The sequence below is a fragment of the Lepisosteus platostomus genome, chromosome 9 (genome assembly GCF_059453375.1).
Source record: "Lepisosteus platostomus isolate fLepPlt1 chromosome 9, fLepPlt1.hap1, whole genome shotgun sequence".
NCBI lineage: Eukaryota > Metazoa > Chordata > Actinopteri > Semionotiformes > Lepisosteidae > Lepisosteus > Lepisosteus platostomus.
Window position 1 is genome coordinate 21816354 of NC_142619.1, and position 27618 is coordinate 21843971.

The window sequence follows — 27618 nt, forward strand, 5'->3', positions numbered from 1 at the left end:
ATGGTAAAAAAGAAGATAGAATGTTTTGAACCTCAGGCTCATAAATCCTTGGCACATAACATTATTCCTTTTTATGTTTTACCCAATGAATTCCTTACTGTTGCACAGTAACAACTTTATGTCACATAATGATAATACATTTCTCTGACTAAATTGATTGCTCGTATCTATGATTCTATTATTTATTCAGATGAAAAAAAGGGAATTTAAAAGGTTCAGTCGAAGCATTAGTGATATTTCCAAGCCAACCAGTGAAGTGGAGAGTACTGGACATAATGCTCTTAAGAGAATTACTATAGCAAGGGTTATATTTATACTCAGGTGGAAGTGGAGCTAGATTAGGGTGTGATCTCTGCCTTAACTTTCACTGTAAACTTCCAGCTTCACTGGCCTGACCCCTTAGACCTTCTCTGGCCAATTATTGACAGCCAGGAATGCTTGAGCTGCTGTCTATCTGGGTCTCACATACCTCCAACATTCTTTCTCTGATCAGTCATAGATATATACAACATAGTTGAATTTAACCTTTTACAGTACCTGAGGACCACCTCAGGTACTGTTGAAATCTGGCTTCTTGGCAGAGGAATTTTCTAATTACTCCTTGCTTCTAAGTGCTGCCACTTTGAAGGCTCATTGGAAACTCCTCAAAATGAAAAATGTCCAGTGGCCCTAGAGGAAATTCCAGGGCCACACGGACTTCAGAGGGCCATCATTGTCACATGGAAACAGGTTTTAAAGATCTTAAAGTTGCTTATTTTAACCTTAGTAGTTTATTACATGTGCAAGGACACACATATTTCACTCACTGTGGTTCGCACAATGTCATCAATATAGCCAGGATTGGATGATTAAATAAGCAGGTTATAAAAAAAGTTATGATTATGAACAGTAGTTAATTACAGTGTGTTGTTATTTTGCCCCCACTGTGTTTGGGTTAATGTAAATACTTGCCTTATTCAGCAGCTAAAGGCTATTTATTTTAACTTTCAGGTTCTAATGCCAAATTCAATTTTTAATGTGATTGTTATCTTTATTTATGCATTTGCTGATATGGAGTATCAGTTTGGAAAGATATGGGGGGTTTCAACTTCCTTTTACATACCACCAGGCATCATGCCTCAAACCATATGGCTTATGGCAAATGTTATATATTTTACAGCTAGCTGCTATAAAATGATTTAATTTTGAAGGTATACATTAGCCTACTCTTGATTTTTGTCCTCTTGGCCACATATGTCTTATCATATTTATATTTTGTTTGTATATCATATACAAACCACCAGAACTATTGACCATTCTATCCCATTTCAATTGACATTTGCATTGCAACTATAATATTTCTTCTACATGGGTATATGCTTGGCCTGTGTTTTCTTTCCTGACTTCTTCATTCATATGCCAATGGATAAGGGCCATTCCTCAAACAAATTAGGTTTAAACAAAAAAAAAACTCGATAAAGTATATTTTTATAGTTGAGTTTCTTGGGTCGGTGTGTAGCCTCTGAAATTTAGTTCATAATGAATTTTCAAGAAGAGGACAATCCCCACTTCCTGTCAGTTGTCTGGCTTGGGGGGTATACAGTACATACTGTATAAGGGGCTCTGGAACATCGGCCTTATATCAAGCACCTGCCTTTAAGAAACGTTTTTCTTAAACTTTTTATTCTAACATTTCAATGGCAGTGACAAAACAAATTCTTACAAGTTTTTGTTGGATCTATGTCGACAAGCAATGGGCACAAGGCAGAATACACTGGACAGGGCACCACTCAATCGCAGGGCACACACAAATGCGCACATGCCAGGATTTAAGAGTTATAAAATAACTTGTTGCTCTTTGAGTCTCCAAAGTCCCAGCTCAGGACAAAGAAAAGGAGCAAACAGGCAGAGTGTGTCATGTGTGTAATGTTTAAATCAGAGGCCATTCTAGGTGCAGTTGAGAGGTACACAGGTCAGGAACTCACTGCAGTTCAAAACTTGTAAGTTGCAAGGACAGGGACTTGGTCCTGTAACAGATGGTTAGTGTCCCAAGTCAGTCATCCATTCCAGCAGTAGATGAGAATGTAGCCAAGGGTGCATCAGTGGTGGACGTAAGAGGCGTCTTTCTTAGCATGAATTTCAATACTTATGATTATAATAGCCTCTGTTTTATGAAGGATATAAGAGAAAGCATTAATATCTTTCAACCATTCAATTCAGACAAAAAACAGCTGAGTTCAATTATGTTGATATTACAGCTGACAGACTTTCTCTCATGTAGCTGTCAGTAACTTTGATTTAGAAACTGTCCTCTTACATGTATTCTTAACTATGGCAGGGAGGAAAAACGTTCTTGAGTAAGATTCATAAGTTTGTTATACGCTTTGATTTCTATGCTAATGTAACACATTTTATGTTTGCATGATGTCCATTATTGATCAAGGACTATTTTCCTTGTCACACTGCTTAGATACAGTAGTTAAAAAAGCGGATGTAACAAATTTACCAAATTTACAAAGATACCAACCATGCATATAGACTTTTGGCTATACTGCATTATTTGTGCTGTATAATTGATGGTCTTGAAATCAGTTCAATTCAGGCATTTTGATACAATTTGTGATGAGAGCATTGCATTTAAAGCTCACGTTAGCCATGCTAGAGGGTGTCTTTTCTCATCTGCAGCATTGCATAAAACTAATGCATGTGTTTCTCTTTTCCAGATTCTCTTTTTCAGAATCAGTCAGCATATTTGAGTGTTGAAGTGTAGTGTTTTCTTGTGTATTGAGACATATTTTTAACAAGTTGCAGCATGTTCAAAACTCAACAGCTCAGATCTTAACGAAAATTAAAATTTATGAGAATATATCTTCAAATAATATTCAAAATCCTTCTACTGACTTGAAGGGCTTGAATTGTTTGTGTTCTGACTATTTTAGGGAACTCTTAACTCTGTAAATCTCTATGCCATTTGCACTCTGAATGCTGACAGTCTTTTAACTCTCCAAATGAGGCTCTGAATCTTGGGACACTGGGTTTTCTGTTCTGTTCCTCCTAGGATGTATAATTTTCCCAGCACATATTAGATCTTGCCATTCAGTCAGCACTTTTAAAATCTTATATTACTATTCTCTTTTACATACTATCTTTTAATCTACTATAACGATTTATGTACAACTGTCTCTATAGTATTATCTTCGTGTAGCATAATACACGATAATAAAGAATATTGATTGGGATAATCAATAATTATCAATAATTAAAATAAATAATTATAATAAATGTAATAGGTTAATTAAATGTCTTTACAATTCTCTGTCAATTCTTACTCTAAAAAGTAATAAATAAGGCAAACTGGAATAAATGAATATTTATTAACAATAACAATAACTAGACGACACACAATATTACATGCACACAACATAATGCTACTTACAGTACAATAATCTCAGAGGCCTACTTCCTGTCCAACGAAATACAAAACTTCTGTTCCTCTCCCTGTTCCTATCTTCTCTGTGTGTGTGTTCCTTTGACAGTTTCCGCCTAGCTGTCTTTTATCGTGTGTTTCTCCTGTGATTTACCAAAAAATTAATTAACTAAGGTTAACTTGATGAATCCATTCAATAAATGTATCTCAGACCCCCTACAGCTCAGCAAACACCTCCGCCTCCATTCATTGTTTCTACTTCCTTTAAAACCCAGAACTGCAAATGTTGACAGTAGCTAGATGACCCTCATTAAACTGTAACATTAGCTTTATTGTAAAGTACCTTAAAGGGGAAGTGCAACTCAATTTTTATATTACAGGAGGAGAAAGAATCGGCATTGATGAGTGCATTTCAAAACACAATTCATTCATACAGTATATCACATTACATTAGGCACTACACTGAGCAGGGAACATCACAATTCTCACCAACTTTTGCTCTCGCCCATGGCAAGACCAGCAGTTTCCGACAACATGGTGTCCGTACAGTACTTTCACAAAGTTCAAGGTATTGTGCTTAGTTTGGTATGTGTAACATTTGTGATTCTTTCAATTCATTTATTTTATTACCAAGATTTTATAACCTGTCTGAAAAATTGAAACTGCAGTTCCCCTTTAAATGGTGTAATAAATTGAGTTTAATATAATAATGATGATGTTGCTGCTGATGAAGATCTTGATGATGATTAAATGCAGACAGAGTAATATTTGATGCATATGGAATAATTTGTACAGAGACTAATATTCGTTACTATATAAAATGTTGTCTACAGCTAGATAAGTTGCTTTATGACAAAAATGCTGATGAAAAATACTGGCTCTTGTTCTAACTAAAACACAATAATCACTTATGTTTCACCTGTCCTAACAATGAAGTGTACTGTACAGTACCTGCTGAGCCAGGAATTGTGCTTCTAAATACAAGCACCTCTGGGTGGAATGTGGCAGTCACATTGCAGTAGGAAATTTATCACTTTGAAGGAGAGTTTAGACATGTCAGATGCATAATTATACACTTTGAATTGGAATTTATCCTAACTACGAACTCCCAGATATGCCACTCCTGTTCTCCCATGAACTTTATGAATAACAGAGATGCAAGAGAAACAGTTTCCTGGAGAGTTTCCTGAAGTTAAAAATGACCTTTGTGTAGGACATTTGTGCAGCTAGGTGTAGGTGTTTTAATTCAATGGCTTTATAGTGACAGAGAGAGAAATGGTTCAATTGCGTGTTCGTAGAAGACACTTTCAAATTTTTTCAATCATTTGCATCATTTAATGTCTAATTTCCTTGTGAAAGGCCAAGTACACATGTGGTAACAAGTTAACTGCATTAATTTCTGCGGCACCTGCAGCCATATCTTATCAATTCAAGAAATCTTGAATACAGTATGTACAACAACATTAGTTTGACTATTCAACTTACTAGATCATAGTTTTGCCATCAATTTGTAAACGAGTGTCAAAGGAAATAAACTTTATTTTTTTTGTCGAGTACATTACTTACTTAAGCTTTACGCACTTTTGACTCTTGTGCATATGTGTATTTTCATAGAGTGTACATTTAAAATTGTCTGAAATTTATAATATATTATAAAGATATCAATGAATATTTAATTATGCTGATAAAATGAATGACTCGGACTCATACAAAACAGATCCCAGTTCGTGGAACTTCACAAAATACAAGGAAAACATTTTCATACACCAGGCCACTCCATAACCTTAATGTTTGGAATTGTCCAAATTCCAAATTCCAATTGAACAAGGTTACAAGGCTATGAATAAAATTACTCTATATAAATATATCTATATATAATGCTATTTAATGTTGTCATATTGGTTTTGTGAATGAGTGTTATAAACTATATTTAACAAACATAAAGATTTACTATATGTGATAATATTGATGATATGAGAATTTTTGCAAGACATGGTATTAAGAAAATTATTAATTTTCAGAAATCAAATCTCTTCCTCCTCTACTTTTCTGTCAGGTTGGCAGTAGAATGGTCCTTCAGTCAGCAGGTGTTTTAATGATTCTGCTGGGACTCTTTGGAAAGTTTGGTGCTATATTTATTACCATTCCAAATCCAGTCATAGGAGGAATGTTTCTGGTTATGTTTGGAATGATTGCAGCGGTGGGGATCTCTAACCTTCAGGTAAGGGGCAATGAAGCAATTCATTATTTTCCCTCCAGTGTGTGAAAGATGTATTACGATGTATCTGGGATCCTGGGATTGATTACTGGGGTGCTATCTGTGTGGGGCTGGTACAGTATGTTCTTCCTGTGGTCAAGTGGGTTTTCTCCCACAGTCCAAAAACATACTGGTTCTGTAGGTAAATTGTCTACAAGAAACAAAATTGTCTTAGTGTGAGTGTGTGCATGTTTGCGGCTATATGTGCCCTGCAATGCTAGTGTCCCACCCTGGACGTATCCTACCTTGCTTGCTTGGATAGGCTCCAGCTCCCCAATGACTCTGTATTGGATAAAGCAGTTAGAAAATGGATGGCTAGATTTTAATCAGCAAAATAGAGATGTATGTGGAGTATAAAGACAACATGAATGTTAAAAAATAATTCTAGTTAATAACCGAAAAAGCTTCCCATTGCAGAGGGTAATAAATCTGTTTTGTTAAATAAGTATCTAGTGAAGATACGAAGTGAAGATATGAAGATTATCTTAGCTAATTGGCTTTTTAATGGAGCTTGGCATTGCAATAAACACCAAAAATGAGGAACACTGATAATGAGCAATTAAAAAATAATAAAAATTAGATACGTGAGAGACGGTATTTTGAGAACAGAAAACAATATGTTCAAACTGTAATAAATTCCATGATTACTGCTAATTTTATGTTATCCTAACTAGAATGCATAGTTTTAATATGCATGTAACCTATTCCACCAGCTCTTACATTACAAGAAAACAGGGAGTCATGGGAAATATGACAATTATGAAATATTACATACTGTACTACTTTTTGTGGAATAGGCTCTTTCATAAACTGTTCAATGTTTGTTCTTACATTTGTGTACTTATACATATAATTATTATAATATTAATATAATTGTGTACGTATATACAGTATACTGTATTTATAAATATGAATGATAAGAAACTTAAATAAATAGCTTTACATTTCATTTGAATAGATGTGAGCTCAAACAATAAAGGTGCTTTCTTGAAGCACAGGTTAAGTACAAGAATGCAGACAACCCACCTGATCTGTACCTTGACTTTATCAATACAAGACACTGACGGAATTGGGTAATTGGAGTTAGTAAGTGAATGCTTCTCTACCTGTGAGCTGGTGGTTTGATAGCCCTAAGAGCTGAGCCTGACCTCTATTCAGTATTAACTTGTCTATGGACTGTGTGAGGTCCACAGTTTGAGAAACAGTGAATGACTTGCCAAATCTCTTTTTAGGGGGAAAGTCTGCAAAATTTGTATCCCTGGAGTTCTGATTGATACAAGGAGCTTAGCAGCAAGATGGGGGGTGATTGACAATTACTAATTGTAATTACTAATTACTAATTTCTTTTGAGAGTCAAATAGTCAAATATTAAAAGGAGGTATTATTTAATTTTATTACATTAAGCCTGCACTTCTTGTACTTAAACATAACTAGGGGTAAAAACTGAATCAGCTCTGATATGCATTCTTCTACACTCTACCATATACATTTGTTTTATACATTATTATTAGGGTTAGGTGGATGCTGCACATTGGTGGTGGTGGAGGGGAGTCCCCATTACCTGTAAAGCGCTTTGAGTGGAGTGTCCAGAAAAAGCGCTATATAAGTGTAAGCAATTATTATTATTATTATTATTATTATTATATAATGCAAAAGACAGAGTAGAAGAAAAGCTGGGACTGCTGCATCCATCCAAAGGACACAAGTAACTGCAATAATGTAGAAAGTAGCAGACAAAATACTTTCCCATGGCAAATTCTGGCAAGTACCCCTAAAAAGCAATGACTGCTATGGTCAGAAATGAAAGAAAAAAACACATATTTGGGCACAAATGCCCAAAGCACATATTTGGTTTGAATGACTCTACGTTTTATGCCAATTCCTGACTACTGTGTCATTCTTAAAATGGTATTTTGTTAGGATACAGCCTAGACAATTATGTTTTTTTGTGCCTGGGTGGTTGAGATGATGAATGTTATAACTGACACTGCTAAATTGTATAGTTGTGGTTTGGACAACATGAGTCACAATGAGTCATTTGATAGTGTCACCAGATGTCACATTTTATTGTATTTCATATTTGGTTGCATTTGGTTTCATTCATCAGGAAAGACATTGTCATACTACTCTCTTTAGAAACATCACTGCAGGCTACCTACGTTCTCTTGTGATATGCACTAGATCATAAGACTGACTAACAAATAGTAGCAGTATAACACACAGAAAAGGTTTTTTGACACTGAAAAGGTTCCTCTATCCAAAAGGCAGAGAAGATTCCCCATATGACCTTTTCATTTCATTACTTTAATTGTTTTTACTTTAATGTTTCCCTGCTTAGAGGCTAAAACACAACTGTTACCAGACTGTTAAATGGTGTTACTCTCATCCTTGCAATTATTAATTGACCTTACAAATAGAAGTGTAGAACATACAATGAGCAAAACAAAAATAATGTCTGTTTTACATTCTTAAGCAATAACAAGCATGAAGCCAGTTAAGTAGTGTAATAGCTAAAGAATAGTGATTACAATTTATTTTGATTTTAGTATGGGATTACAAAACCCTTACAAATATGACATATATGACATTTATCTGTATCACTGCTGGCTAACACAGTGAAACACTTGTAAAGTTTATTGAATGGTTATGGTTGCATTACGTTAAAAAAACACATTTTTTATTGGAAGAGAGCAGTTTGATTATTGTATATCAGAGATTCAGACTTCAAGTCATTCATTGTTATTGTGGCTACATTTCAAAAACATAAGACAAATATACATGGTTTTTGAAGGCTAGATGGTTTATACAAACTATTAAAGATTTCATAATGTTATAACATCTAAGGTTGACAAGTAAAGCCTGCAATAGTATTATGTTTATATTATACATTGTGTTATGCCAAGTGTGCAGCCGGGGCAGTGCTTAGTCCGAAAAGTGTAAAGGATCAGAGAGTTCCTTAAAAGGCCCGACAGAGAGGGAATCGAGTATTCCAGAACATCTTAGGGAAAGTGATTAGTGAGTGATTGAGTAAGTGAATAATTGAGGAAATGAGTATCTGTACATCGGCACTTTGGAAACCACATTGGGGCAGTACAAAGATTGGAAGCCTGTTTTGGAACTGAAGGACCAGGTGCTCAACATTGGGACGATATTTCAAAAGTGTGCCTTGAACCGGACTGAGCAGATTTACTGCACACGCACTTGAGACCAGGCTGAGGGATGAGTCCACAGATGCAGTGCTCCGAGGGAAAGGCAGCTGTAAAAGGGGTGAGCCATCCAGGTCTGAAGATGCGCATCATTCCAATGAGCTAAACATGGCTGAGGGGTCTGGTTCTGAAGTTGGGTGACATACTCCCAGTTGGGGTGATCATCCTCAAGGTGCATCTTTTGCTGGGCTGATGGAGGCACACACTCATTGGTAGGTCTACTCCAGAGACCAGGTCAGTGTGCACTGTCAGACTGAGGGAGTCATCTACTGGAGTCTGGGAGCGAAAAGGGGTCCTGACCTCTGGTTCACACTCAGCAGCTTGGAGAAGCCCTAGCCAGCATAGCCACGGGCAGAGCTTCCAGGTGTAGCCCAAGAGAACTGGAACCCAGGAACAATAAAGCTATGAGGTGGCTGAGGAATAAAGTGGATGAAAGTAGAGGTTGAATAGTGGCCAGTCTGAGGTGAGCGCTGGGATTCTGGGCAAACAATGCTGCCCTGGAATAATAATGCGGATTCTGGGCAAATAATGTTGTCCTAATAGCTGCAAGTATGAGGCAGATCCGAGAGAGCGCTGGTGTTCCAATCAGGATTTGACTTTTTGGAGTGCAGGCCAACAGTTGGTTGGGCTGAGGATGTCAGAGATTAATGTTGGAATTCCAGGCGGATGTGGCTGTTCAGGTATTCCGAAGTGAGTGCTGGGAATCCAGAAGGACACCCTGCTCTGGATTGAAGCCAAATAACAGCGGCTGAGTTCAGACAGTCAAAGTTGAGCCTTGGGATTCCAGACAGACATGATGCTCTGGGTGAAAGCCAAATAGCGTTGGCTGGGCTCAGGCAGGTGAAGCTGCTCTGAACAGAAGCCAAACAGTGGTGAGAGTGAGACTGCTTGGAGAGAATGCTGGGGTTCCAGGCAGGGTCAGACTGCTCTCAGAACAGGCCGATTCAGCAGCTACGCAGAGGCAGTCTGAGGTGAGTGTTGAGATTTTGGACAAATGAACCTGCTCAAGGTTGAGTGAGGCCGTTCAGAAGAGGAGCTGGGGTTCCAAGAGAGATGAGACCGCTCTGAAAGTGCTGCTAAATAACACAATCATGGAGTTCTGCTTCACAGGCACTCCTGGATTAAATAGGGAAAGTCTTAATGGAATATTTAGGTCTCTGATTAACAGAGGACAGGCCTGAAAGGGGATCTGGCCACGGTGTAGAGCGCATGGAAAACCATGAGACCCTGTGAGAATGCTCCCAGTTTCCCAGAGAAACCCTGGGCCTGGTAACGACAATAGCTGTGATAAAATGACAAAGAATGTTTTGACAATGGCCTCTGCAGTCTACAAATTTGCAATAACACATTTTCAAAAATGTTTAAATGTATGCTGCCGCCAAAGTGTTTTTAGCTATGATTCGCCAAACAAAATATTGTAAGTAATTGGAATTAATTTTATTAATATTCCTAATTTGTTACTGTTTAATTATTTATAATTTCCTTCTTGTTTAAAATATCAGCAATGGGATATTCATAAATAATATGCACTGATATTTTCAGCTCTAGGAGAGCAGGGAGTGTACTGTAGTGTATAGAAAGCTATCTGTTTAATTACACATTTAACTTTATTTTTTCTATGTTCTTTTTAGTACGTGGACTTGAATTCTTCAAGAAATCTTCTGATCCTGGGATTTTCAACCTTTAGTGGTCTAGTTCTTCCGACATGGTTTAATTCAAATCCAGAAATCATTGACACAGGTACTTCTCTTTCAATATGAATTATTTGTGTATTTGGAAAGAAGATATTACAGCATAAACAAATGGCTAAACATTTAAAAAAAGATATTATAATGAGGGCAGCACAAAGGCACATAGGTTAATACTGCAGGCTTGCAGTGCTGGGTCCCTGGGTTCAATTCCTAGGATGTTATCTTACTGGAATTTTGGATGTTTACTCCATGTTCACATGGGTTTCCTCTAGTTGCACCGGTTTCCTCCCACACTCTAAAGCCATATGGATAGGTTGAAAAAATTGTGCCTCATCTTGAATGTGTGCATGTTTGTGTCTGTGTATGGGCCCTGTGGTGGACATGCATCCTGTCCAAGGCAGATCCTGTCTTGTGCCTTTTGCTTGCTGGGATAGGTTCCAGTTCCTCCATGACCCTATATTTGATAAAGCAGTTAGAAAATTTGACCACTCCCACCCACTCAAGATACTGCATCTTCTCCACATGGCCTAAGTTAAGAATGCAAATATGCTAGAAAGGAAAATGCAATCAAAACTATAATTTAAAGTAAGCAGAATTTAACAGAAAATAATCTTGAATAGGCAAGAGGGAGAGAAAGTCCTATGGAGTTTTCCCTTACTTTAAATGTTAGTTTTCATTACTTGCCATCAGACCACCCCTAATGACACCAATATATTGCTGCCATTATATTACTTCTGTTAATTATCCTGGATGGTAAATGAGCAAATCTAGTTCAAATGGAGTTTATATTTGTTTTAAAAGAAAGGAATTTTGATCTTGCAAATAGTAATTGAGCGTTAGTTGAGTCGAATGCACTGTAAGTTCAGTATCTTACCAACACTAACACGTTGATTGAGAATTTAATTCATAAATGTAATCACCTTTTAAGTCCTTATTTTAAGAACTCCAATCACATCTACATCACATCTGCACTCACATCACCTTTTGTGTCAAACAATGCAATGCTAGAAGTTGTATTTCATTGCCTAGGTACTGTATATCTACACTGCGTGCAGCTAGTATGCTGAAACATTTATGATAGAGCAAAGCAGCGGACCACAGCTACAGAAATACATTAATAGTGGGAAATGAAAATCATACAAGAATTCCTCAGAGTCAACAACAGATAAAGAGCAATGGAAAGTTTTATTCACAATTTACGCTTATCATGCGTAAAGCATGAACATTTATCAAACGTTAAAATTATATCGAGGAAAATTATATTGCGATAATTATCGTTATCGAATTATCGCCAGGCTCTGAGCCTGCGGTTGCCTTGGCAGGGCCAGACCAAATGATTTCAGGACGTTCCCCACCCCTGGTTTATAGGAACTAAGGAACCACCCTTAAACAGTGTAATTATAGCAAATAAGATGTCAACTCAAAATTGGGGAAAGTGTATTAATGCAAGTCTGCAAGACTGGTCTCACCATGAGATAAGACTGGTCTGATCTCATCAAAAGACTAAACTTTCTGTACTTACTGTATAATGCATATTGAAAAATGTAATGTGAACCAGCTTCTTCACTTTACTCTCTTAAAACCTTGTAGGAATGTTTACAGTTATCCTCTCTCTAGAGCAGGGGTATCTTAAACATTTGCCATGAAATGCCAGATTTGATATTAATGTACTTCAAGGAGGCCATAACACAATGCAATACAATAATACAATAAATAGGCACAGTCATTATATAGTATTATTTATCTGTACTGATTTGTGTTTTTGATATTTTAATAAAATGTAATTATTACTTTTTGAGTATGTTTTTTTTTAGTATTAGCCTGGATTATATCAAAATGTAAAAGTTGTGATTGCAGTACACAACTTTATAAAATAAAATACAGTAAATAAACTAAATAAATGTAATATAATAATAAATATATAATAAATTATATACCTAGTCTTTATACTACTATAAAACGTGTTTTTACTAAGTTTTGTAAGAGTAATAATACAATCAGCTTAACAAAATGTCTAAGTTATCATTCCCCTAAATTACTTACTCTAGAACTCCCTCCCCTCTACACCCTGTGAAAATATGCAGAAAGGCACAGTTGTAAATATGTGGGCAATCAACCTAAAAAATTAAAACCAAAAACAAATATGAAGCAGTAATTAATATAAATAATCAAAGAAAAAACACACTAAAAATTAAATAAGCATAAGAAAATCATAATCACAAATATGAAAGAAACAAAACACTCAGCTGCTTACAGTTGTGATACTTAGGATACATCTTCAGAATCTGAAAGAGCTAGCTCATTAATGTACTGTAAATAAGAAACTATCTCCAAACAGGGTAAAACCTCTTGGTGGAACCCTTCAATGCAAGTCTACTTTTTTCCAGCTTAATAAAGTGTATTACAGTATGTCTCTGATCCAGTGTGCATGCAAGAGGGGAGTAGTCCTTTTCCAGCTCCTTAAAATGAGACATTGAGCCAACAGAGAAGTGCTAGCCAGCATTTCAGAATGATGTTTTGCCATGAAGATGCCAAACAAGACTGTAAGCAATGCGGGTGGCTCTGTACCCGTAAAGGAAATTGAATTTGAAAGAGAGCTGATTCAATGAACGAAAACATGTGTCAACAAACAGGTCCCTCAGGCATCTCAGACCCCTGATACAGTATGCCAAGTGTGGAAGGCAAAATCTAACAAGGATGGTAGAAAAGTGTGATTCATTGAAATTGGGGAAGTGATGGAAAATGATCAGAAACCAAAATTCTTCTAAACTGGGTCCAAGTTCTAGTAGTAGTAGCAGCAACCTACAGGGTTAAAGATGTACTGAGTGACTGCGAGAGGAAGGGGTGTGCAGATCAGTGTCAGCAGTAAAGGATGATTACTGTACATGCGCTTGCCTCAATATTGTACCACGTTTACCTTGAATGTTGTAAATGGTATTAACCAGTACTTAATACAGCGGTTATGCAGCTCAATAAAAGAACTGAAAATTGGACAATACCACGCCCCTATCAGTTTAAGTCTCTCTAGAAAAGATTTGCATTTACAGTCTTGTTATTCCATATGAACGAGGATATACAGTATGTGAATCAACAGTTGTCAAAACACGTTTAGGAAGACGGGATTCCCAGAAAAACAAAAAATCTGGGAGGTACTGTATATTAATCTTTATATTAACCTGAAAGGAGAAGATTTGACTAGGTGGCTTTTTTTATCTGATCTAGTAAAAAAAGTTTTATGAAGAAAAGATTCTTGAATAATTGTACTGTATATATACACACCTACCTATACCTAGGCAAGTATTCCCCACTCTTGCAGCCTTGAATGGGAACATTGAGCGATGTAACTCATCAGCAGCTGCATTAATTAATTAATCTAATTAATCTATGAATTAGCTTCATTACTCTGCTCTCCTCCCCACTAATACCTGGTGTGTAGTGAGCGTTCTAGTGAACTATGGCTGCCATCGCATCATCTAGGTGGGGCTGCACATTGGTGGTGGGGGAGGTGAGTCCCTATTACCTGTAAAGCCCTTTGAGTGGAGTGTCCAGAAGAGTGCTATATAAGTGTAAGCAATTATTATTATTATTATTATTATTATTATTATTATTATTATTATTATTATTATTATTATTATTATTATTAATAGGTTGTAGCTCAGTTTTGTGCAGATTCAGTTTATACCCTGAAACAAACTATTTGAAAATAAAATATTAGGGATGAAAACAGATGGTCTTGATACCTACAACAAGAGGTCATCTGTATATAAAGATACCTTCTACTCCATGTCCCCATGATCCATAACATTAATCAATTGCATATTGTGTAACAATAGTGCCAAATGCTCAAATGCAAATGCAAAAAGGAGGGGAGACAGAGGACAATCCTGGATTTTCCTAAGTAAATGGAGGCAACACAGTTGGGGTGACTTTTAGGTTTTGACATAGCCTTTAATACTATAATATCAATAATTATGAAAATAAAAAAATTAAAATACTTATGGGTTTTAACAGTGAAAAATGAAAAGTGTGAAAGAGCATGAGATTAATGTGCTTACTGTATTCAGCACCTATTGGGAAGTACTTCCAGTACTTTCCAGGTGTGTTAAAAGCAAAGAAAGTAAGGAAGCATGTCCCATGATAGTAAAAACATAGAAATATATAGAACTTCAAAAAGTGAGTGGTTGAAAGACATTTAATTTACCTTCAACCTTGGTGTGCTAAACATACTAAACACAAATTTTATATATTTTGTCTTGTAGACCACTGTACGAAATATAATGGGTTCTTTATCATAAACATGCAATAGTGTTCTTATTTTGAAAGATCATTACTGTTAAGGTGACAATAAGTAATACTGAGCAATTTTCTATACTTTGCAAAAGGGGTTTGAGCTTATATTTATGAAGTAATGGGATTTCATTTTCCGTTATATTACATTTTAACACCTTTGACAGCTAATTTAGAAACCCATTACCTTTGTCAACTGGGGGAATGTGCTGATAAACTGTATATCAGTTGCTGAAGGTCTGAAAAGCAAGTTGTACAGGCTCTGATATGAGTGATTACTGTTAGTTATTACCTGTAAACTCTGTTTAAGAGACTGATAAGGCCAACATTGCATGTGCTGATACTGTAAGTGTGAAGAAGCATGCCTTATTTCATAAATAGCAGAGCTTGTGTTTTTATGTGCAAAACAGGATTGGCAAAAGGCAAAGTTCAAGGGACATTACATGACATAAAGAAACATTGAAAACGTGAGGTACTTTTCATTTCCTAGATATCAGCAATATAACAATAGCAAAATTGTTGCAATTCTACAATTATTGCTATTGCTCGTTAGTCTTACTTGTACAAGCCAAGCACAATTACTTTCAATTCATTTCTACAAAGAAACTTCTCCTTAACCACATATTACTTTTCTTTGATTGAATCACATAATTATAGGCCATTATTATTATGGTTAAAAATCTAAAGTAAAGTAAAAAAAAAAAGTAAAGTTTCAGAGAAAGTACACAGGTCTCAACTTGTCATTTTTTTCCACTGTTATCATGCAGAGACATATCATGCATAGACTGTTTAAATACATGCTTGACATTATAAGGGCACTGCGATAGACATTGTGAACCACAGGGAGTGCTGTGTATGCAAAACTGTTACAGTAACATTGCCAAGGGCACCCGCATCGTGTGCGAGTTATGCAGGCTCAGACAAAACATAAATTGAATCCTTCCTCACGGCTCTGACTGCAATTGCCTTGTGGGCTGAACAGATGGCTGCATGTTGAAACCCCTGCTCTTGAGCATCCCTAAGATGCCCTCTAGTGGCTCTAGAGGACACTCTTGAGATTCAGCTGTTCCAACATACCTCTAACATTATGGGAGGGGGCTAAACCAGATATAAAGGGAAAACATATAAGAAGTTGAAGAAATAGATAGAGTAAGAGAAACAAAATATCTGGTGAAATCACAAAAAGGAAAAGAAAAGGGAGTTATCTTGAGTGATTGGGGCAAAGTTGACATTTGAGTTGAGTTTGGCACTTATCAAAGAGATATATTATCTGTTTGTTTTATGGATGTGGTTCTATAACAAACAATCTCACTTCACAAACATTCAAATTAAATGGACTTAATACAACTTTACAGGGAAAAATGTAATAGTGGAAAAAAGTTGCCAGACTAGACTAGATTCAGTTTTCACAATTTGATTGCATATATTGGGTCTAGGCTCCCACAGCCATTTGTTTTATGAAGACTTTGGTTTTGGGGTAAACACACTGGAACTATCATCAAAAACAAATGTGTTTATTTATTTCTGTCACAATTGCAGTGCTGGAACAAACTGCAAACAGGCAAAAGCCATTAAGCCCAAGTGTTCAAATATGAAAGGTCTCAAAATCCGAAATGTACCTCACAGAGACAATTACAGTACCTAGACTTTGAATATTAACTAGACATTGTTGAGAAAAGGTGTTTAAAATGGAAAAGAAATACAAATACAGGAGTTCTTTATACAGTATATAACATATGCACTGTATAAGGAGTTTGCAATGTCAATATTTAATCTTTTTGTATTTTGTTACATGTGAAAAGTTGCTTAATTTTATTTTTATGTCTGAATCATTAATAAAATGAGCATAAAAAGATCAGGATCATATTGATCAAATACAAAAGACACAAGGAGCAATGACATTAAATTAACTTTTATAGGTTGTAAACAAGTCATGTACAAACCTCAACTTCATTGTTTTACAGAATACACATTTTAAACCGCCACTTTCCTTGAGGTGGTTTCTCATGGTACTGGTGCGGCCAGAACAAGTCAGAACACTTACTAGCATTATGTTTTTCTCTTTTCTTTTATAACAAAAAAAAAGAATAAACAAAAGGGGAAAGGGCCATAATTCTGAAGTAGTCTTAGCAGCCAACCGTGATAAAAGTAGACATATTTGCTACACAAATAAAATTTCATTCATTTTAATCTGTACTACTAACAAAACTCTAATGTGTACAAACTCCATTCACCTGTTCCATTATCCTAACAACAGAAGTATAGAAATCTCACTGCTCATATTTTAGATTTTTACTTCACTTGAACACCTATTTTGTTAATGTTTGTGTTATAAGAGGAAAGATTTTTTTAGGATTTTTATCCATATTATTACTTAACAAATATTATTAAGTAATATTATTACTATATCCATATTATTACAAAGTTGCCAAGAAATGTACTCTCGTCTGCTTTGTTTTATTTAATTTAATTTTTTTTTGTGATTAAGTATTTTTTGTTTTATAATATTACTGGTTAATTATGTCTTCTGTTTTTCATTCACTCTAGTTATGGTGTTCAAATATTACAGATTCAATAGAGAGTAATGATTTTTTACACAAGTATGATAAACTTCTTAACTAAAATGTGAGAAAATGTTAATACAAATGAAATGTTGGCAAAGGTGTGTAGTTTGCAGTGAATCAGCTTAATTTTTTTACATGCCCCTTTCGCTTGCCAGTATTCAGAGCAATAATATTCTGAGTAACTACCATAATCTTACAATTAATATCTTATATTTAAACCATTTCTATCTAACACACCACAGGTGCCACCTATCAATCTTCTTAGAGCAGCAAATATTCATTGGGCAATATGATTCGGCATTCTGAATCATAACACGCCATAGTGCACCTATCTTACTAAAGCAACAGGTTTTGATGAGCATTTTGATTGGTTGCATCTGTATGTTCTTAAGACCAGAAAGTTCAAAATGCTAACCTTGTAACTTGACATCCCTTTTAATGCCCAAACAGACCAGCAAGAGAAATACCATGCATCCTAATTTAACAGAATATGTGCTAAATCTCTCTTCCTACAATTGTTCTATAAAAGTAAAAGGGTATCTAACCCTTTGTGCTAAAAACATTAACTTAATCAGAAACTGGTCTCCAAGACTGATCAGATAAAGGTCCTCTCAGCTAGAATAATTCTGTTCCCTCTTTCCCTGTCTGTTTTCTGTGTCCCACCTTTCTGGTTTCTCTTTCGGTCTACTATCTCGTCTTATGCTTTATTTCTGTGTGTTGTATGTACATTCTTTATTGTGATTAACCAGAGTAATGTATTTCAACATAAAATCCCTGATGATCCTCTGTCTTTTTTCATTATGTAAGCTCTGAGTTGCAACTGATTCAATTTTTTTACCCTTTTAAGTTGAAACTATTTATTTTTGTGTCTTAAGACTGGAGTCATGTTATTTGACTCCTCTCATAAGTTATGAAAAACTAATGCTGTAATCTTGTCAGATGGCAGCACAGTGTTTTGAGTTTCATCCCAAAGTGCAAAATATGGATTTGTATCTCTGCTTATTATTAATGATCTTACATGGCACTGATGTTTAATATAAAGCTGTTATGCTATGTATTTATTCCCCTCCATGTGAACCTCACTTAGTTAATTTTGTTTGACTATGTTTTCCTACTTTCTCTCTACACTGAGTGGCAGGGCCTTTAGTTGATGCTGTTTATGCTAGAAAAGACTAAATCTTTTGTTTTTGTGATTGTTTAAACTTCTAGATTTTGGGGTTTTCACATTTGTCATTTTTAATTTTTGTACAGTCATACATGCATATAAGATGTTCTAAAACTCTCTAGGATGGTTGCTTTTAAAGGTGTTTTAAAACATTATGTATAGTAGACTTGTGTTTTACTCAGTGGTTGGATTCCTGACATACTGTAGGACATATGTTCTCAAAATCACATATACAATTGAAAGAACGCCCCTTTAGACCCTCCTATTCCCCTCCCTTAAACAAGTAAACTCAATCGTTAGTGTAATATATCTATGTGTGTAGTTAGAAGTATTATGAAATACAGTTCTGTACAGTATATAAAATAGCTTAAGAACGAATAATAATAAAATGTAGGGAACACTCATTATAATCTCCTAGTGATGATGAATATGAAAGGAGTGTGCAGATTAGTATAATAAAGACAATGATGATAAGCTCATCTCTATTCTATCTAACCAGATGGTTTGAGAGTTGTCAACTTCATACTTGTTTCTTTTCCCTCCAAACTAGTTTTTGTTTTACTAGGGTGAAACTACCCCAAAAAGAAAGAACTAATAAAGAAAGCACCAGTGTGCTATAGGACTAGTTCCCAAAGTGTAGCTCAGGTGTGTGCTGTGCCAGATTGAAATGGCCATTTCTGCTTTGTTTGATTTTTCTTTTTTTTTATCTCCAAATACACACATTTGCATAACAATATTTGGCGTGAAATGCGAGTCTACTATAGTTTATTATTATATAAGTATTGCACATACACTTGGCACCTACTCCATATTTACCTTCCTTGTGTTTTTCTCTTCAGATTCTCATACCTTTCCAGTCCAGATTACCAATTTCATCAAAATTCTCTTGATTCTACCCCTAAGCTGATTTTTACCCTTCTCATTCAGGTTTAATCCATTGCTCCAGTACAGAAAGCCATTGCTGTTAAAAGGGTGCTAAAAGTGTCTGAGAAAGCTGAAGCCTTCTGTGACACACCATGTCTTCAGCAATGCATTTTTGCTCTATTTATTTTTTGCAGTTGCTTAGTTGCTTTGTGCAGCCAGTTCCCTAATAAATATCACCAAATATGGTTTGTTCTACGGCTTGTTTCCAAGGATTTAAAATAGTTTTGCAAAGAAAATGTTGTCATATTATTATTTATATGATAATAATAATATATGTTTTAGGACAGTGAATTTCTTCAGAATAAAGAATGGAAAATATAGCAATGGACACAATAGGAAACTACTAGAAATTGTACTTTAATATAAGAACAGGAATTTTCTCAACACAAAGGGTTATGGGAGTATGGCCAGATGTTGATGCATATTGGGTTTATAAAAGAAAAAATGATTCACAAGATCCTTGGATCAATAAGCTACAGACTATTAAATGAGCTAAACAGGCCAAACGGCTTCTTGTTTATAATCATTTTTAGGTTGTAATGAATGTTATTTTAATGTCTTAAACAAAAGTGGTGGAAAATATTAGCCACATGTAATGCCATCAGTACACAATAAAATCATATTTCAAGATTTACAAATGGATAGTTAGTCATAAATCTGTGCAAGGTCACACATTGCTATACAGAATGTACCGGTATAAAAAATACACAGTATATATATATATTTTTTACTGTGATGTAAACACAGTGTAAACAGTTGTTCATATCTTCCAATTTGGAAAAACTAATTAAAAGAAATGCATTGGGATTATGCATTGAAAACAGCTTATCCTTAGTAAGTCTGAGGTCATCTTGCTTCTGCCCTGTAAAGCTTATCTGCCATTGATGGGAATTGTCTGGTTTCCTGAGGTTGAGATTACTTAAACCATAATCTCCTTTCTAATCGTGTGGTAGTAGTAATCTCCTGTTAACATATATAAAATGTTTTCTTGTGCATCTCTTGCTTTTTTGTTTGTTGAGTTCACACATATTACCCTTTGTCTCAAATTTAATCATTCACTTGTTTAAATAACGTAAAATAAACAGAATGTCATAGCTCCTTCAGAAATTAAACCCATTTCTTGATTTTCAAATGGTTCTGTTTACAATTTACAAAAAACTTGACATTTGATTTTTTTAAATTAAATTAATTACAGTTGGTTTCACTGATTTCATTAAGCATATTTTTCTATTTATGAATGCTTTCAAATGAAGATACTATAAATGTAAATGTTTAAATGTATTTTAATCATGGTAGGTTATGCAGTTTTTAAAAAATATTGTCTTCAAACATGTATATACATGTATACAGTATATACAATAATAATTTAATAATATTTAATGAAAAACCTAAACTGAAGTCTTTTATTGGTAAAATAAGTTATATTTAAACTAAAGAGAAAAAATGTAATATGTTGATTGCATAAATATTGACACCTGAGAACTCAATATTTGATTAAAACACCTCTGGCAGGCTTGGTGCATTGTATGCTCATTCTTATTGACACAATTTTTTCAGGCTCTTAGTTTGCTTGGTGTTTGCTCATGGACAGTAATGTTCAAGTATTCTCATTAGGCTTCACCTCAGGAATTTTTACTGAGTAGAAATGGTGTCGACTGAATAATGTACTATGTTGGGTTTGCATCAGATGTAACACTAAGATGGCATTTAGACAAAAAAAACTATTTTGTTTTGTCAGACCACAAAGCCTTTTGTTCAAACCCCATGCAGGATTTGAGATGTTTATTTTTCTGTTCCATCCCTTTTTTGAGATATTGTTGACCCATGGACATTTTTTCCTGCCTCTGCCACTGAACTCTGTAACTGTTTCAAAGTTGCCACTGGCCACACGGGGGCATCTTTTTCCAGTTTCCTCCTTGCTTGGCTGCTCATTTTGGAGGATTTAGTGACTGTGTGGGTGTCTTTCACTTCTTAATGATCAACTTCACCACATTCAAAAAGTTATTTTGATTCTTTGAAATGTGTTATTCTCTTTTCTTGATCTGTGCTTTTCAGCAAGAGATGTTTTGAAAGCTCCTAGGGCTTCATTGTTGAATCTCTATCATATAAACCCTAAAAACTACTATTCATGCACACTCATCTGAAGGTGTGGGCCATTAAGGTAATTTTGTGCACCTATGTTGTGTTAACATTTGCTACAGCAAAGGGTTTAAATGATTAAGCAATTGCAACTGTTCCATTCTTTCACATTATCTATTCACTTCTTTTTACTTTTTTCTTTGAATTTGAAGATCACTCATAAATAGTTTTGACTGAAACCCAGGACTCCTCTTTATAAAACTGTGAACAATATGAAGTTGTTTCTACTTTCTTTTTCAGGAATTGAAGAACTTGACCAAGTTATAATGGTTCTCTTCACAACACATATGTTTATTGGTGGATTCTTTGGATTTATTTTGGATAATACCATACCAGGTAAAGTTCAATATTTTTTCATTTAAAAGTCTGGGCTTGAATAATTTAGAAGTGGCCTGAGGTAAACCTTTGTAATTAAAATATTTAACAATACATTTTTCATATTTAACCAATAACAACAAATGACATGTATGTGTATACATTGTGTTCATTATACCATATACTGTAGTTGTCATATATATTAGTTAGTTTTATGTAAATAATGAATCAAATTTAATGTAAAGTAAGATGTAAAATAATGTTTTACAAAAGTTTGTTTGTTGTGTGAATCACAGTAAACGTCACGACCGCCAGTCATCAGAGATCGACCCACAAACAAGCTAACCAGTTCCAGCAATGGAATAATGACAACAAGCGCCACTGTACATGTTAAACTATCACCACCTGCTGTACCATTCTGCACTCAGCTCTATTTAAACCCTTGAAACTCTCTACTCGCTGCTCTGTATTGATTTCTCTCCTAGAGAGCTGCTACCTTGCTCCTTTTTGAGAACCTCTTTTGTACGACCACATTCGGCTTTTGGAACTTACCTTTGCTCTTGACCACGAACCCGCCTGTTGATTCGGTTTGGACACCTGTGTTGTTTCTTCCTCTATTCTCTCTCTTGTCTGCATAGAATCCTTCTACTTCATCACTTGGGTTCATTACAGTAATTTATGGTTGTGTAATAACCCTACAATCACCTGTATTTTATGTGTCTCTGGGTTTTGCCAAGACAAACAGAGAGAAGTAAGCAAGGTACAACTCAAAGAGCACATGCACAGAGATCAGCAGAAGTAATGTAAAAAATAGATATTAGCAAAGATATATATAGCAAAAAGAAAAACATTTTTTTTTGCAATAATACCAAAACCCACAGTCTATTCAATTTAAAAATTATACCCCTTTCACAGCCTACAGTATATTAAAATATCTAATTTAATAAATGAAAATATAAATTAAATTATTTTTAATTCAGGCTATGAACTGAAGGGTTTTTTAATTTATTGTAATATACCTAGTAGTTTCAGTGAGTTCTGGCAAAATGTGTTTAGGGAAGCTAAGGATAGAATGTCTTCTTACTGTTATAGTCAAGATCTTTTGAAGCATGGTCTAAGATAAATGCTGCTCTTTTATATACAGTAAGGGAAACACAAAAATGACAAAATAAGACCCCAGGTCTTTTTGCACTGTCTTATATTTTTTCTTAATGACTGCAAGTGATATTCAACACATACTACAGACACCACCTTCTAGCTTGATCTTGTCACGTTTGCTGCTGTAAATGATATTGGTGGACCAGTAGGTGACACTGTTCCCAGGTCCAGAATTTCCAAATTAACACCCAAGTATGATGACCAGTGATACTATAACATAGGAGTTTAGCAATAAATACAATTTGGTCTTATTGTGTATCTCCAGTAGAACAACTGGTGAAGCAATTCCCTTCTTGTCTGATATTCTCTGCAGTGTGTCTGCTGGCACATAATGGGTGCTACACATCACCCTTTTTATTCACTGCACTTCAGTGGTTGAAGTGAGCCCTCTCGTATATGTAAAGCTTTTTGTGATAAAAAGATTTTATAAATTCAATTATTCCTAATTATTATATTTTAAAAAATGCTCTTTATATTAATTATATTATAATAAGGATTTAGACTTGAATAACATACTGACCACATGAACTAGCAATAAAATGGTGTTTCGTCATGATTTGTTTTATTAAGAGACAGTGCCTCTTTTCCATTTTGCAAGCCTATAAACATTAGTGATTAGTGATTGGTAAAAGAGTTCCAAGAAACGTAGCTGCTGGGAATTGCCTTTTGTCTCAGTTCTATGAATAAAGGAAGGAAGTAAAATAAAGGGAAACGCTACTGTCACCCATGAACTTGACTTGTTGTGTGTGCCAGTTTTAAAAATGCTTTATAATCAGATTTATTTTGGCATTCCATCACGAAGGAAAAGGGAGAAGATTAAGCAAAGTCACCAGAACCATTTGTAAAAAAACAGAAAATGGAAGATAACATATGTATAAGAAGACAAGAAAGGCCACAAATGAGAGAAAGCTGTTGGTTCCTTGGCCCCTTTGGTTGGTAGCAGTACAATATATAATATAATATGATAATATTGTCCATCTGTTCATCATCTGTTTTTTTTTTTACAGAGGCCAGGATACTGACATGGCTGTGTAGATTGTTCCATACTCCCAAACACATTTGGCTAAAGAAGTCCTTCTTTTAATTGGATTTAAATAATCTTCTGGATAGTTTCAGTTTTGTTGTCCCCTGTTTCATTCTATGAAAAGTCTGCTGGGTTGACTATTTCAGTGCCTTGGAGGATTTTGAATATTCTATAATGTCCCTTTATAATCTTTAGAATATATATACAAGATATTTTCTTTAAGATCTCAGTGTTCCCCATTTTGTATTTATTGTTTGTTTTTGCTGCCTACATGCAAAACCATGCAAAAACATGCAAAACTAAGCCCTCATTAAACCCTGTCTGCGTTAAATGTCACCTCCCAGGTGTTTGTTCAATCTTGAATTGTTTCAAAATCTTTTGAAGTTCATTTTCTGTCTACACTTCTGCAATGTTTTATAATCTCTCTAATATGGTATCATCCAAAAACTTTACTAATTTTAACTACCCTATACCAGAATATACAGTAGATCACTGATATAAATTAAATACATTAGCAGTCCTACTATAGTACAGATTTTTGTGGTTCTCCAATCTGTACCCCAATTTAAGTACTCCTCAATTACCTGTATGCATTGTTTTCTGTTTAAAAAAACAATTCTCAAAAACATTTCCATGAATGCTTACCATGTACAATTTGTACAAAAAATCTATAAATATTACATCATATGTTTCTTGTGTGTCCATTACTGTTGTTGCTTGTTCAAAGAACTCTAACAAGTAAGTCAGGTAAGGCCTACTTTTCCTGAATCCATGTTGAATATTTCCTAGGATATTATTTCCATATATAGAACCTCAAGTTTAGTTAATTTTTTGTCCATAAATTTATGACCAATAGAAGTCAGACATATTGTTCTTTTAGTACTTGAGTAAGTTTTCTCACACTTTTTATGTATATATTACTTTAAAAAGTCTCCAGTTCCTAAGTATCACTGATGATTTAAGACACTGATGACAATGTTTTGTCAGTGGCTTCAGAATCTTTTATTTCCTTGAGTGTAATTTGTAATGACCAAATCTAGGAATTTATTTATCTTTAGTTCTTCTTGTATCTTAACAACTTCTGCCTTTTCTAGACTAATACTTTTGCATTCCCACATTGTTCCAAAACTCGCTAATCTTCCAAAGGGCCTCAATGACCAAATGATGACACTTCAACTCCCTTTGGGAAAAAAACAAGTGTACAACAATTTCTTCTTTTGCCTGTTTGCATATTATTGACTCTTTCCTTAGAGAACACCTGAGTGAAATATCAATTTTGTACATAAGGCATTTCTTTTTTCTTTCGCATTTTTGTCTTGAATAACGTACTTCATTCTTCATGGGATGACTGTTGTTGGACTGCAATAAGTAATTTATTTTAGCTCCCAGTGTAATATTCCTAAGTTCAAGTTTTATTCTTTCTACCTGTGCTTGCAGTTCCTTATACTCTTTTTCTTAAACTGAAACCTGATGTTTTTTTAAATATCTTAGAAAGTTTTTTCATTTTAACTTATGTTTTTCCTTTTTGACTGTTTTTAGCATTAATTAACTCTCTGTTCTACATTTTGTTCTATACACAGAATTTGTTAAATTGCTGCCATCCATTTTCTACAGATTTCATGTCTATGCTTCTCATTTTAGTTCTTTTAAACTATGTCTCATTTCTTCAAAGTCTTTTTTCTGAAAATTGTAATCATTTGATTTGCACTAAATCTGTAAAGTTTTACAACATAATTCAATGCACACCATATTATGAACATAGCTCCCTGTTTATCTTCTCATTACTGTTTGTTTTACTCTTTCTTGATTGAAAAGACAAGACAATTTCCTATTTTAGGTGCTCTGATAATCTAGCCAAGAAAGCTATCATTAACAATGTTTGCCATTTTACTTTCTGCTTCTGATATTACTGTAGGTCTTTCGTGTCTTTTTTGGGAAAGTTGAAATGTCCCATATCAACTTTTGCTCCTTTCACACATTAATTCTTATTCATAGTTGAAATACAATCAATAGATGCAATTGGTAATCTACAGCATACTCCAAACATACCTTTAAAACAATTCTTAATAAAACTGACCTGTATAAATAAAGATATTTTTTCCTTAAACCGAATATTTTTTTTAAATATATATACTGTAGTTCTACAGCTCCACTTTTCCCGTCTCTCTGGAATTATGTCAAAGTAACTGTTACTAGGATACACAAATCTGTACATAATAAAACTGTCCAATAATGTTTTTTAACTTCAAGAGCTTCATCAACTTCAGGATCCAATGAGTAAAAAAGAACTGTCCCTCACAGACAGATGTTCATCTGCATTTCTAAACCTGTGATTGTGCACTTAAAGATGGATTTTCAGGCCCTGGTTAAAAGTATTACACAGAATAGGGGAAAAGACCTTTGGAACCTTCATTCCACTTCCTGAAGGAGAGAGATGCTACATGTTATTTGGATTGAATTTTGAAGCACATGAAATACTGAATCCGCACTGGAAGCTACCTTTGATATTAATACTTGTGAACAAAAATAAAGCTCTTAGGTGATATAATTACATTTAATGAAACCATTATGTATTTAAACATGGTATTGAAGCTTCATCTGTAAAATGCATAATGCCTCATCATCTGTTTTTCATTTAAAATGTGTTTCAGGCACAGAAAAGGAAAGAGGGATTAAAGCTTGGCGTGAACAAATATACCAGAACAGTGGAGGAGGCAGAAAAGACCTATCTTGCTATGACATTCCATTCTGCAATGAATACCTCCACAAGCTGAAGTGTGCCCAGCATATTCCCTTCCTTCAAACATATAGGACTGCTGAACAAAGGACAAGAAATTAGAATAAAATCATCCCCTTCATTCTTTGTATATCAAGTTTTGGACTCTTTTATCATGTTGTAATTGTTTGCTAGGTCTTTTCCTTTTAAAACAGTCTTTATTCCAATGCTGGTAGTATTGAGCTATAAGAAACCAGTTGCTTAAGGGTTTTGGTTCAAATGTGTATTTTGTCTGTCTGAACTTCATTCGTTTATCAACTGTACTGTATTAATTTCAGTTAACACCTTGAAAACCTATCTATATTGTTTAGATCTTGAAAAAATATGACTTTTTAAGTTACATCAATCAATTAATTAAATAATACTTAAATTAAGAATCAGTTAGCTTTATAAATTAAATTAGCTTGTAAATATACGCGGTTACATTTTCCTTCCAATTTACAAACGTGTATTTAAGCCAAACAAATATTAATTTAAATATTTCAGTATGCTTTCCAGACATACAGTTTATGTAGTTCTTAAGTGTACTAATTATTGTTAAGTATATCCTTTTTAAGGCACTTTTCAATTTATTCCAATTATTTTAGGCATGCAGACACACAACCAATTAAAAAATTGGACAAGTAAGGGGGCAAATAAAAAGCTCAGTATTTTTTAAAGATTGCACAAATTACTTTCAAGTACATTTTTCTGGATATACATTATA

The 27618-nt window shown here is 34.6% G+C and overlaps 1 protein-coding gene and 1 long non-coding RNA gene across 2 annotated transcripts in view; one reads left to right on the forward strand and one right to left on the reverse strand.

The window, feature by feature from the left end:
• Nucleotides 1–3656, reverse strand: part of LOC148654639 (uncharacterized) — a 31024-nt gene extending 27368 nt beyond the window's left edge. Inside the window, exon 1 of the long non-coding RNA XR_015941502.1 lies at nucleotides 3397–3656. This is a non-coding gene — a long non-coding RNA (uncharacterized LOC148654639). The remainder of the gene's footprint in view (nucleotides 1–3396) is intronic.
• Nucleotides 1–26975, forward strand: part of LOC148654638 (solute carrier family 23 member 2) — a 60295-nt gene extending 33320 nt beyond the window's left edge. Inside the window, exons 9-12 of the mRNA XM_088647185.1 lie at nucleotides 5463–5627; nucleotides 10501–10609; nucleotides 21880–21975; nucleotides 26788–26975. Coding sequence (XP_088503311.1) covers nucleotides 5463–5627; nucleotides 10501–10609; nucleotides 21880–21975; nucleotides 26788–26975 — 558 coding nt within the window. The remainder of the gene's footprint in view (nucleotides 1–5462; nucleotides 5628–10500; nucleotides 10610–21879; nucleotides 21976–26787) is intronic.
• The last annotated feature ends 643 nt before the right edge of the window (nucleotides 26976–27618 follow it).